At 44.0% G+C, this 13,094-nt stretch overlaps 1 protein-coding gene across 1 annotated transcript in view; it reads right to left on the reverse strand.

Moving 5' to 3' along the window:
• Positions 1 to 1,842: 1,842 nt before the first annotated feature.
• LOC134431793 (PALM2-AKAP2 fusion protein-like) overlaps positions 1,843 to 13,094 on the reverse strand; it is a 262,074-nt gene continuing 250,822 nt past the window's right edge. The window contains 4 exon segments of the mRNA XM_063179982.1: positions 1,843 to 2,070; positions 8,822 to 8,860; positions 11,957 to 11,995; positions 11,997 to 12,136. Of these exon segments, the coding sequence (XP_063036052.1) occupies positions 1,978 to 2,070; positions 8,822 to 8,860; positions 11,957 to 11,995; positions 11,997 to 12,136 (311 nt within the window). The 3' untranslated portion in view covers positions 1,843 to 1,977.

Here is a 13,094-nt window from a genome sequence, read left to right on the forward strand (position 1 = left end):
TGTTTCAGGATAAAACAGCACAGCAGGTCATGAAACCACGGAATGGCTTAGGGAGGACACAGTATTCTGGCTGATGACTTTTTTAAAAGATACCTAAATAATAACTGATTATAAAAAAGAAAGAATATTTGTTAGGGAAAAAAGGCTTGATGCCTTTTTGCCCATCACCTCCCAAATGTTTTGGTTTCTAGTCCAGAAATTATGGTTCCCAGTTGTAAAATATTCCTATTGTATTGCTTGGTGATAAGAAAGAGTAAACCCGCAGCCTCTATACTACATACAAATATGAAGCACAAGAATAAATACCACATTTCTTTTCCTAATCGTCAGCTTACAAAACCGGTCAATACTTTGCAATTGCGACTCATGCAAATACCATGTTGGATCAAATTTTAATATCACAAATACTGCATTAACTCAGTGCCTTATTTTTATATCCCCTTTCGGAAAAAAAAAAAAATAGCACTCACCCCTATAGCTGGTAAACAGCTGTGGAGAAAATAATTAGTGCACGCACTGCCATACACTTTGTGGTATGCCAGCCTCATGCACTCCCCCACACACTCCCACACACACCCACACACACACCCACACACACACAGACACTAATCCTTCACTGCTGATCCCAAGCCTAAGCAATAACTAAAGGCTCTATGGTTTGCTTGTAGCGCTGAAAACACTGGCTGAACAGCTAAAATAATATTTTCTTCCCTTGTTTGCTCTTCCTTGCTCATTCCTTCCAACTCATTATGCCCTTTAGCTTTTTTGTTGCCTGGAAACGTGAAGACTTCCACAAAGCACTCTACTTCAAAGGCTTTTTAAGTTGTATAAATATAGTTGAAGACATAACTCTCTTTCTTCTTTATTTCATACCTTTTTCTAGGCCAGAGTCTGGCTTAGTTCATTTATTGCCTCATTTAAAAATTAAATGTCCTTTATTTGTATCCCTTTCCCACTACCTTTCTACTTCAAATTATCCATCTTTAAAGATTTTACACATATGCCATTCTTTCCCACCCCACCATCAAAAAATAGTTGTCATCCACTAAATACAGATTTTCTACTTAGAAACTTTGTTTATGCGTAAATATGCTCTGAGCACCTGGAGTTCAGGTGATATTGCAAGCATATAGGATCCTAAAGCTAAGGTAATCCATTTGGCTTAGCTCTCATCCCCATCTATTCCACTCCTAAATTGTGATGGCTTGTGTTTGCAACACAAGGATTGTTTGACTGAGTTTGCTGGATTGTACATTTGCAGTAACTGCCTCCCTGTTTGTTGGGTTTTTCTTGTTTTAAACAGATAGACTGCTAGAAAGGGGAGCACAACCCACACCCCACACACCCCCCCCCCCAAAAAAAACCCAACCAACCCAATCCCAAACCCAACCCTTCAGTCTCCTCAAAAAAACAGAACAGAAGGCAGTATCTTTGTGTTTTGTGGCTGGATAAGAGTATGCCGAATTAATGCTGACAGTCTTGTACAGCGGCTGTGGGAGGCGAAGGAACTGCAGGAGGTTCTGACAGGAGCTACCATGGTCCTGGGGACAAGCAGGGCTGGTAATTCAGTCAGCAAGAAATACAGGTGTGAGCCCTGGCCGCAGACTCCTCCACAAATCACTTCCTGACACATGTCTGCAGCCTGTCTGGTCCGTGGGCGCAATCACCCTCCTGTGCCCACCCCAAGGCCTCCCACCCCCTGCACCCTCTCCATTGCATTATTTCAGAGGGGAGATGGAGGGAAGAAGAAGGGGCTGTTTTCTAGGTGTGTTTTTCCTGTAGTTTTAGGATTGCCAGGAGCTGGATCATTTCTGTGTCTATGTGCATCGAGTTTGTTGTATATTTAATAAATATTGGACTAAAATGCTGCTGCTTTCACGGTGGGTTTTTGTGTTTGCTTTTTTTTTTTTTTCTTTCTTCCATTCTCATTTTTTTGGTTCTGGCATGCCTGGTTGCTGTCTTCACACTGCAGAGTGGTTATTCATCCTCCTCTCGGTTGGCATAAATGCCAGCTTCCCAGCGCAACGCCAGAGCACTCTTCCTGCGGTTCACCCTGGTTGCCTCCAGGACCTGGTCAGGAGAGAAAAGGAAAGCACAGGATGTCATTCAGCTGGCCCTGCCCTCAGGGCGTCCCACACTGTGCACCCAGGTGGGCAGAGACCAGCCAGGTGGGCAGAGACCAGCCAGGTGGCAGAGACCAGCCAGGCCGGCCCTCCCACGGGGCTCCAGTGCCACACCCTGTGCGGGAAGGAAGACATGCAATGGAAGCACTTGCTGGTGTGAGAGAGGGAAGATAGCAAAGACACACCACAGGAGCAAAGACACACCACAGGAGGACACAAGTGGCAGGAGTTATCTGGCAGCATCCGGCTCTCTGCAAGGGAGCCCCAGCTGACTCTACTAGCCCAGCTGCCCTGTCCAGGCCTTGGTCCTCTCCCCAAGGCCAAGCTTAGTGTAGTTTCAAACTAAAACTGCAGGAGCCAGCAAGCACCCTGCAGCTTTGTCCAGAGGCTGCTCTGGAGCTGCACATGAGGCCCAGCAAGCAGACAGCCGCCTATTTCAGCAAATCACCCTCTCGGGCAGGACCTGGCAGCAGTGCCTGCCCCCACCCCTTCTCGTGGTCGTGGGGCTGCAGCTACGGCACACTGTGACCAAAGTGAGAAATCCTTGAGGGAAAAAATCACTCCACGCACATGTGAAAGGAGATTTACATGAGGAAGACCTACAAAGCCTGGTACAAAATGGACCTGATATGTTTATATGTATTTCATATACACACATCATACACACGGGTACGTGCACACACTGCGTCTATTTGTACATATGCACACACACGAACAAATAAATAAAAATGTAAGAAACAGTTTTGACACGTGTTTTGAGTAAGTCAAAAAGAAAAGAAACAACACCAAAAGGCATTATTGTGATGCTTCGGAGGCACTCCTCAGCAAATAATGCATGGCTATGGGTGTTTTTCACAGAGCAGAATGAGATATAAAGGTGCCTGGAGCCTTCTTACAGAAGCACACGACAGTGTTACTTTCTGACCAACACTGAATAACAGCTTCATGATGAAACTACAGAGCTGGCAATGTCAATTGTCCTCAGTGTGTTTTAACCATCTCTCCCAAAGAAGCAAGCTTTTGAAGCTTTTTACGTCAGTTAAAAAAAATCCCACAACAAATACATGACTTTTCACTGAAGCAATGCTGGCCATCCCTCATCCCTAATGCTTCCTGCAAGCTGCTCTGCACAATCCCTGACTGCAAAAGAGTAGATGACCTTTTGAGACAGGATGATGGTATTTTATTCTTCTGTGAAGAAAGTCACATGCAGTGAGGACTTAAGCCTTGACTAGAACAAAAGTAAATAATTTTAAGACTAAAGAAATTCTTCTTCCAGCTTATGACAAGCTGTGGTTGGAAGAATACATATTGTACAGGCAGTATCAGAAAATCAGTTCTGACTGCCAGCTGAAATTACAGACCACCATAACTTTGCTTATGGGAATGAGAATGCACTGCTGCATTTATGCCAGTTGTAACCTTAGATCTTCATTCAAGAGCTGAAGATAGGACAGACTTTGCCAGCATTAGTATTTCTTTGCTCTCTTAGTTTCTTTTGACTATGACTCTGAACAAGCCAAAGACCTAAAGATAAAATCTGTCCAACAGAGATGAATTTTAACAAAAACTCCATCTCATTCTCAGCACTGACCATAGCTACAAAGTTAGTCCAGTTCCACTAGTGGGATTTTGTTCTGAAATTCTGCCCAAAACCATGCTTCCTTTTTTTGCAGAACAACCACCAGAAGGAGGGACCAGGGCTGAGTGGTTTCTGTTTTTCCTAGTAGAGGGGCAAATGTGCTTCCAAGGAAAGGAAAAGGAAAAGGAAAAGGAAAAGGAAAAGGAAAGGAAAAGGAAAAGGAAAAGGAAAAGGAAAAGGAAAAGGAAAAGGAAAAGGAAAAGGAAAAGGAAAAGGAAAAGGAAAAGGAGGGGAGGGGAGGGGAGGGGAGGGGAGGGGAGGGGAGGGGAGGGGAGGGGAGGGGAGGGGAGGGGAGGGGAGGGGAGGGGAGAGGAGAGGAGAGGAGAGGAGAGGAGAGGAGAGGAGAGGAGAGGAGAGGAGAGGAGAGGAGAGGAGAGGAGAGGAGAGGAGAGGAGAGGAGAGGAGAGGAGAGGAGAGGAGAGGAGAGGAGAGGAGAGGAGAGGAGAGGAGAGGAGAGGAGAGGAGAGGAGAGGAGAGGAGAGGAGAGGAGAGGAGAGGAGAGGAGAGGAGAGGAGAGGAGAGGAGAGGAGAGGAGAGGAGAGGAGAGGAGAGGAGAGGAGAGGAGAGGAGAGGAGAGGAGAGGGAGAGGAGAGGAGAGGAGAGGAGAGGAGAGGAGAGGAGAGGAGAGGAGAGGAGAGGAGAGGAGAGAAGAGGAGAGAAGAGAAGAGAAGAGAAGAGAAGAGAAGAGAAGAGAAGAGAAGAGAAGAGAAGAGAAGAGAAGAGAAGAGAAGAGAAGAGAAGAGAAGAGAAGAGAAGAGAAGAGAAGAGAAGAGAAGAGAAGAGAGAAGAGAAGAGAAGAGAAGAGAAGAGAAGAGAAGAGAAGAGAAGAGAAGAGAAGAGAAGAGAAGAGAAGAGAAAATAATCAGTAGGAAAAAATTGGTCTGAGACATCAGCCTGTAAGGGGTATACTGGAGTTACTCCCACTGCAGAATGCCTGAACCAAGAAAAGACACCTAAAACTGAACAACGGAGAAGCAAAACTGGGAGTGGGTATCAGTGCATCATTCAGCATAAATTGCAAACTAAAACTGCCACCATGTTTTTAAATAAGGTCTGTGGAATTTGGTCTGCAAAATATGCCAGCTGAAAATAAAATGGATTTTGCATAGTTTAGGACAGCTTGAAATCAGCAGCTTCTTTGCTGGACATCACAGTATTTGGATGGTCTCTGGTGATGGATTGCAACAGTCAGGACACCTGAACTTTGAAGATTCCTGCTCTGGACCAGTCAGCTTCTATTTGTCTTCAAAGATGGCAATGGGGTTTCTTCCATTTTATCCCTGCTCAGCACACCTACCCCACAGTTTGTCAGCTTCTACAAATGCTGCTGGGTCTCCAAGCAAAACTGTATCCAGATTCATATCAGAGGTACCATAAGGGCATAGCGTGTGGACTTGCACCTTGCAGGAAATCAAGTCTGGCTCAGTATTTAACACTAAATGGTACAGCATATAAACTGAAGATCCTTTTGAACAGTTATTCCAGAATTATTCTCTATTCTTCTATCTATTGAAAAGAGTGTTTGACCTAAAACAACCCTTGTTTTTACAAGGCTGTGACAGTTTTAGACCCTCTAGAGGAAACAGTGGCATAATTGTAGCACGCAACTGGACTGACTGAGTGGGGAATTGGGACTCCTCAATGGAGCATTGAAATCATGACCCAGGAAACTGCTTGCCTAAAAATAGCCAACTATCTCAATTTTATAATAAATTTGGCTGGTATCAGGGCTGACTCTAGACCCATAATGAGTGCAGCACCCCCAGGCTCTCCACAGCAAATCAAAATGCTATGTCAATGCTTCACAAGCACCCTCCTTGATAATGCCCTGCATCAGCTGAGTGGGGGCAGGCAGGGGCAGATTGGTGCTCAGGGTGTCTGTCCTAAGGCAGCCAGGGGCCACAACTGCAGGAAGATCATGAAGCAGGGCTTCACTCCTCCAGCCTGTGAACTATGTCCTATTGAAAAGGCCACATCAGGGAAAAAAGCAATGTTACATAAAATGTCTTATTTGGCAGAGGTGATTTGAATACTAGCTGTAGAAGAGGAAGAACTTGAAGAAGAGAATTAGGTAGTGAGGGAAAGACAAAAGATATGCAGGGCTGTAAGAACTGCTCTTCACCTCCTCTGCAGAAAATGTCTTTATGGATCTTGTGGTTGCCGCTCAGGGTCTCACTAAGAATTGCAGAAGGTTCTTTCCTTGAAGATTTAATTTATTTTTTGAGGATTTTGGAGAAAAAATTGAAACAGCTGCCACTTTTAGGTGGCATATGAATAATTCTTCTATCCCATCCTAGAGATGGAGAGTTTCATGATAATGCTGATTTTACAAACCCAGCACACAGCTTACAGCTTTATTAAGAGCTCCTTTACTGACAACAAGAGTAAGAGATATATATATATATTATATATATATATGTTATTTTTGAGCAATCATAAAACTGACTGCTATATAGTACATGACAATTTTTGTTGCACAGTAGTAGCAAAACTGATGTGGAAGCAAACAGTTTTTCTGAGGTTTAATATTTAACTGATTATTTCCATCTGAATCTGGACAAACTAAAAGAAGAAGAGAAAACAGAAAATGCAAAGGTCTGCATGTCTAAACTCTGTGAGTACTAGGTGGTAAAGTTGCTGCAGAAAACACATTCATGGAGCACAGTGTGCATGAAGAGATGGAAGCGCAAATGCAGGCAAGAGGCTGCCTGCTCCTGCAGATGTGAGTGTTCCTGCTCAGGAATGATAAACTAAATGCTTTAAATGCTGGAACTACCAAGAGAGCATCTATTTCTTCTGCATGAAGGTATTTTCTTTACTGTACCCACTTAGTGCTGTTTACTGAATACCCAGACTGCTAGTAAACACAGTGAGGAGCTGGGTATCTGAGACTAAAATTTGTTTACTTGAAACAAGACAATGGCAGTATTAAGTTGCTGCTTCTAAGTATTAAAACATGAACTGTGTGCCCCATGCCATCAAATCTAGTATCATGAAATCTAGTTCATCTTCTGTTTAGTAACACAAAAATTTTCAGCAGTAGCCTTTAATGTTGCATAAATCACCTTACTGCAGTTATCTGCTACAGCATGATTGGCATTATGGAAACTCAAGCTAGTGTCCTGTACATTTGAATGTATGTATAGCTGTAAGGCCAAAACCAGAGAGTTTGAGGATAAAAATTTCCTATATAAGGGCATGCACTTAGGTCTCTAAACAGTACAGGGGTGTGCTGCTATTACAGGCTGCAGGAATCTGGGGGAGATGCAACATATCACCCTAATGAAGCAGGATGTAGTTGCTGTGGTAGCTGAACTCCAGCACTTACTGTGCTCTGCTGGGGGGCTGTGTTCTGCTTTCCAGAGTGGAGCTGTCAGAATCACTGTGTGGATGCCCCAGCTCCCAAGCCAGGGGTAGGCACAACTGGCACAGCTACAATGATTAAAATTGAGCCACCTGCCTGCACCAGAGTGCATTCCGGAAGGCTCTGCTGAACAGGAGACACAGGTCAGCTGTGGGATTAGTAGAGAGTAGGGACATATGTACCTTGAGTCTTGCTGTTGCTTCTGAAACAACCTGCCTAGTTTCAGCTGAAGATTTCCAGTGAGAATCACATGGTTTCTTCAGTTTGAAGATGGATGCTAGGAATAGCCAGAGAACATACTTTCACCTGCATGAGGAATTGCTGTGTCCTACAGTATTTTTTATTTCTAGCCCGTTTCCCATTCAAACACACTCTTTTTCAGCTCCTTACTCTTTGTATCATTACCATAACACAAGCTGGACACAAAACTCTTCCCAGCAGAAGACCATGGCCTGGGCCTGTAAAAACTACACCTGAACTTGTGCCTCTCACACAATATTGAACACTCTGATCACTACCTGCTGTTCACAAATCTTGACTTAGATTATTGTGCATATATTATGGAGGAGAAAAGGCACAACCTCTGTTTAAAACCAGGACTCTGAAAGCACAGTGCTCTGATACTGATTTAACTATATAAATACACAAAGATCAATCACTGGCACGTATCAGTGTGATAAAACTTACTATAAATTATTTAATGAATAAGAAATGGCTTGTCTTTGCTTTACTCTCCAGGTCAGAAAATGTTCATGTACTTGTCTTGAGGTAGCTGATGTGGTCAAATATATTATGGAATAGAAAAAGAAATAGAAGATTCAGGTTTATGAAAAAGTGCTGATGTTGGACAAATAAGTATCAGTCATTACCACAATCTGCAGAGAAAATTACAGGCATTTGAAATACACATATTATTGAGCACCTCATTAACAAACATTGCAGAAACAAGCATTGTCGTTAGTACCAACTACCTGCTCTTAAAATTACTTCCTTTGGCAAAGTCCAGCTTTGGGGATATAAGGACTGTGCCAATTACTACTTTGCTTAAATACTGAATGTCACTGTAAATACCCTTTATTTGGCAGATTTGGGTTTATTCCACCCTGAGACAAACACTGATGCTAAGTTGTAGGACTGTGATCAGTCATCACATCACAACAGACAAGGACAAGGAAAGGTTCACAATATGAAACAAACTGAGGCCATGCACTCGGATCTGACTCTTCCATAGATCAAAGGATGGTGTGCAAGTTTTTTTTATAAAATACTAGAGATTTTCATAGTATTAAATACATTGTAATCAAAGACAAAGGAAAGTTACCGAAGTTTCATGCAGCATTTGAAGACACTTGGATCCCAGGTTTAGCTTTGCCAGCTAAATAAACAGTAAGGGGGATTAAGGGGAAGTTCTTATTTCTCACCTCAGGAATGCTGCAGTCCCAGGCAACAGCTCTCATCCCTTTAATTACAACCCCTCCCATGCCATAAATTGTAACTAGAATCCAAGGGTTAGAAAACCAGCCACACAAATATTTGCTGATGAGAGGTATAAGGGAATATCACACACACACACACACATATTTTTTATATGAAATGTCACTGGCACACACTATGAAAATGACAACTGTAGCAACATGCACTTGGAATCACCATGCAAGAAGAAGCAAAAATAAACAAGCACTTGAAAAGTACCTCAGAAGTAACCTTGCTAGACAGTAATTTACAGGTGTACTGGTAGAAAGGGAAAAGACCAACATTAGTACATTGAACAAGCATGTTATAACTAGGAAACAAGAACAAATTACAGAAATTCTAAGAACTGGCACATTGCACAGTATAAAACTTCAAGCAACTTAGTGTCATAAAAAATAAAAAGTGAAGATTAGTCTCAGTTGGTGTTATTTTAATGACGTTGCTTGGCCAGTCTCAGTCTTGTTTACCATCAGTGCTTGACCCATTTCCTTGCTGCTGCTTTTTCTCTTTCACTCATCTCCTGAAACCTGTACTGCCACACATCCTCTGGAGAAACTGCCCCCCTTCCTGAGCAGCACAGCTCTTCCAAGATGTGCTTGATTTGCCCTCTCTTTCTGAAAGGCATGACCCACAAGCCTTGACCACAGAGGCCACGTTGTAGCCACTGAAGCCACTGAAGCAGACATGAAACAGAAGGTGGTGGTGCCTGAAGGAGAGACTCAGAGGGTGAATGCCCTACAGAAACCACCCTCCTGTCTTTTGTTGTGTCTTACACAGGGTGAAAGTGGATCTCTGTACATCAGTACTGCTGGTGTGCTCAGCATGAATGGGAGCTCCCATGGACATGAAACCTTTCCACAAATCTCTCCATTCAGGAGACCACGGCTGCTGTGCCAGGCACCCTGACTGCTTCCAGTACTTGAGGAAGTCTCTGGTTCTCCTCACTCACACTGAACAATGCTGAGCCACATTCAGCTCTCAGGACATAACACTCCAAGGAGCAGCTGCCTGTCTGGTTGTCAGTTATGCTCCTAATCCTGCTGTATTTAATGTACTTTTAAAATTAGTGCAGTGATTGGCTATTTTGTTTCTTTAGTTACAGAAAAACCTTTTCCTGAGAACACTGCTCATATGCTTTCTGCTGACAAATTAAAGCTATTTGGCTTTTAAATAAATAGTTGTTTAGCCTGGACTACAAAATATTCACTCAAACTGACAGTGTACAAGTGCAGCACTTCTTATTAAAATTATACCATTGACAGACAAAGGCAATGGCAGAGTTGTGTACCAAAGGAGAGTGGAAAAAGCCAGGGAAAAGAAACAAAACACTCCTACTGATCTCAGGAAGTTCTCTCTGGGCTCTGCAGGACACAGACATCTAATAGGATTTTGGGTGGGCAGCAAAAAAATCTTGTTTGGCTTCATGTAGTGGGCTTACAGAGGAGGAGAATGACAATGAACCTCAACACTGTGGGACACTGGTGTGCACTGGGACTTTGCAAATTCACTGAAGCCTTGAAAATTCATGCCAGGAAAGGATCTATCCCACAGGTTGTCTCAGTGGCACCAATGCTCTGGCAGTGCATCTTAGGGTTGTCAGTGGCTGTGCAGCTTTAGCAGCAGTGGAGAGCTGAGATGGCACCCAGAGCACACCTCTGTGGTCAGACACTGCCCAGACCACTGACCAGCACTCTGGACAGGACATCACTTCAAACTGCAGCAGAGACCAGGCAACTGTGGCCAGTCCACTTTCCAGGGAGCATGTGTGCAGCTCTGCAAGCACTTGAGGAACTGTGCTCAGGTAAATAAATGAGCAGGACCTAAGATTCCAGCACAAGCTACCACTTCACAGGCTGGGCAGGTCACCTTCACTCTTCACAGGGGCAGAGGAAGAGCACAGGGTGAGTACAAGCTGAGTGCCACCCCAGAGCAGAGCAGCTGCTCTAAGTTTGCAGCCACCAGGCCAATGGTCTCGGTGTGGGACTCCAGTGCTGGTTTGCACAGTGGGTGTTTTACACCCAACTCTTTTTAATGTTCCTCTCAGCTTCTGCAAAGGTCATGCAAGCCTCTGAGCACCTTCAGGGACAGATGCTCTGGGGAGATGCCAGGAAACAGCACCCACCAGAGCAGGTGGGACCACCCTGTTTCACTGGGTGCTTTGGGGAGGGAGAGAAACCAGAGAGTGGCTCCTTCCTAAGATGTGGCCCCAAGATGCCACTGCAGAATGAGACATGCTCCTGCGCACAAGCTGGTTTTCTATTTGCTGTAGAAGTCTGATGGGCAATGGAACCTCGTTCTTCAGTGGCCTCAGTAGAATAAGGGACCAGAAATTCAACATTGCATTCTTTCTGATTTTTACTGCCTTTTGCTACTGTGCAATATCCACAAGCAACTAAAAGCTGCCACACTAGCGCAGGTACTTCTGTTACAAAACTTCACTTACATCTATATCCTAATAAGAACCTGACTTTAGTGAACACTACTAGAAAGCAGTTTGTTGGAGCATCCTTGGCAGTAGGGTCATTGTTCAGACATCTATGGGAAATGTCTGGAGGACTTGGCTGCTTCAGCAAATACTGACTCTGACACTGACTTGTATCTTACTACAGGTAAGATACAAGTTACTATCTGCACTCATTGCACAGTAATAATGACTCTGAATAAGAAACAGCTCATGCTCTCTTAGGAAAAAGAATTTTCCTGAATTTTGATACTTCCAGCTGAAAATCTGTAGCTCTCCTTATTAGCGTCTCTAATAAAGACTACCTTAATTCAGAAACACGTAATTCAGATGAACTCTACTACTGCTCGTGTGGAAGGAAGACAACAAATCCAGCAACAATGTGCCAGCTGTTGAAGGATCCAAGTTAACTCCAGTCTAGTTCCACAACTGCTGGTTTCTGGGGAAATTATCAACTTACAGTGAAGACTGAGCACACTTGGATTGGATTTTGGGGATGGCGGAGGGCAGTCTACAAACACAGGTTGTGAATACATGGCTTGATCCACAAATTTCAATGCACTACTAAAATAACCATTGGAGGGTCCTGGTGATGTGTGAATCTGCCAATTACAGGGCAGCTACACACTGCTCTTATTATTAGTTAACATAATTCGTGAAAATTAAACACAATATGAGCTGCCTTTAATATTTGCAGTGACACACTCTTCCTCTTCACTGGCCTGCATCCTTCCGTTTCGAACACCTGCCCCTTGCAATGTGTTAAAGTCCTTACCCACTTGCAAGGTGATCTGAACAGATTCTGGTGAAAGGACCTTTTTCAGTGTCTGTTGGTTCTTGCAAGTCATGGTCTCTATCACAGAGCATGAAGGGAGAAGGAGAACTGCGCTTACCGCACTGTCATCCATCCTTTCTCGTCTCTTGGTTTTGTGTGGTCTCATAATCCTCCATCAGGGTCTGCATCAGGTTCTTGGGTCGCTGGGCTCCTGCAGACTCCTCGGGTGGAGGGTCCAACTGCGAGGCAGGGCCTTCTGTGGTGGGGGATGGAGGAGGCTTGATCTTCTCTATCTTCCCTGCAATGACATGAAAAACAGTGACCCCTTCTAAGCTGAGAACTCACTAATTGTTTACCAACGATGACAGCTGGAGAAGCATTTCCAGCAGAATTTGAACGAGGAAACAGTTTGGAATGAAGTCTATGAAACAATCTGGTAAATCAGGATGGTTATAGACTTTAAAAAAAATTCTCCCTCTTCCTGTAACCCACTACAAAATCTTTTTACAAACCACCGTTTACGAAAGTACCTGCTTGAATACCCATCTCCTCCTACAGGATACATTTCAGTGATTTGGAAATGTTTGTAAGATTCTGGAAACCACAGATGATTTTTTTCTTGCTCAGCCAGTGCAACACAGGGACCATGCCACGAGACATCCAAAGAAGGCATCTTGTTAAACACAGCTGCTTCTCTTTTTCCAGGGCTTTACATCTGCTTTGTAAGCAAGAAAGGCTTTGGTGTCGATCCTCAGCGCTGCTCTTCCCTGCAGCAGTTTCCTGCAGGTTGCAAAGAGGAGGATGTGGCAGAGGAGGATCAGGTCTCTGTCTTATAAACTCTTGGTTCAGATATGGCCTTTGAGTTCCCTCCTGAAGGAAAGCCAAAGAGAACTCATTTTGCTCTCTGGCTGAGTCCATTGCATCCCACGGAAGGTCACTGTTTTGAGCACAGTGACCCCAAAGGCAGGGTAAAAGGTCCTCCAGGTAAAGCCTGTAAGCTGCAGTAGACTCAAGGTGGACAACCCATACTTCTCTGGGAAGGACAGCCTGCCTTTCCCATCACCAGGGGCTGACTTGGGGTGACCCACCCACCATGTCCTGCTGGGAAAAATGAGGACGACAGTGGCAGGTCATAGGAATGATATGTGGAGGTTCTCAGCTGTGACAGGAGAAAGAAATGCTGAACTAAAATCACGTTTCCTTTTCATCCGACCATCATCAACTCTTTGAAATAAGACACTTCGATGAATGTAAAA

This window comes from Melospiza melodia, chromosome Z (assembly GCF_035770615.1).
Source record: "Melospiza melodia melodia isolate bMelMel2 chromosome Z, bMelMel2.pri, whole genome shotgun sequence".
NCBI classification, from domain to species: domain Eukaryota; kingdom Metazoa; phylum Chordata; class Aves; order Passeriformes; family Passerellidae; genus Melospiza; species Melospiza melodia.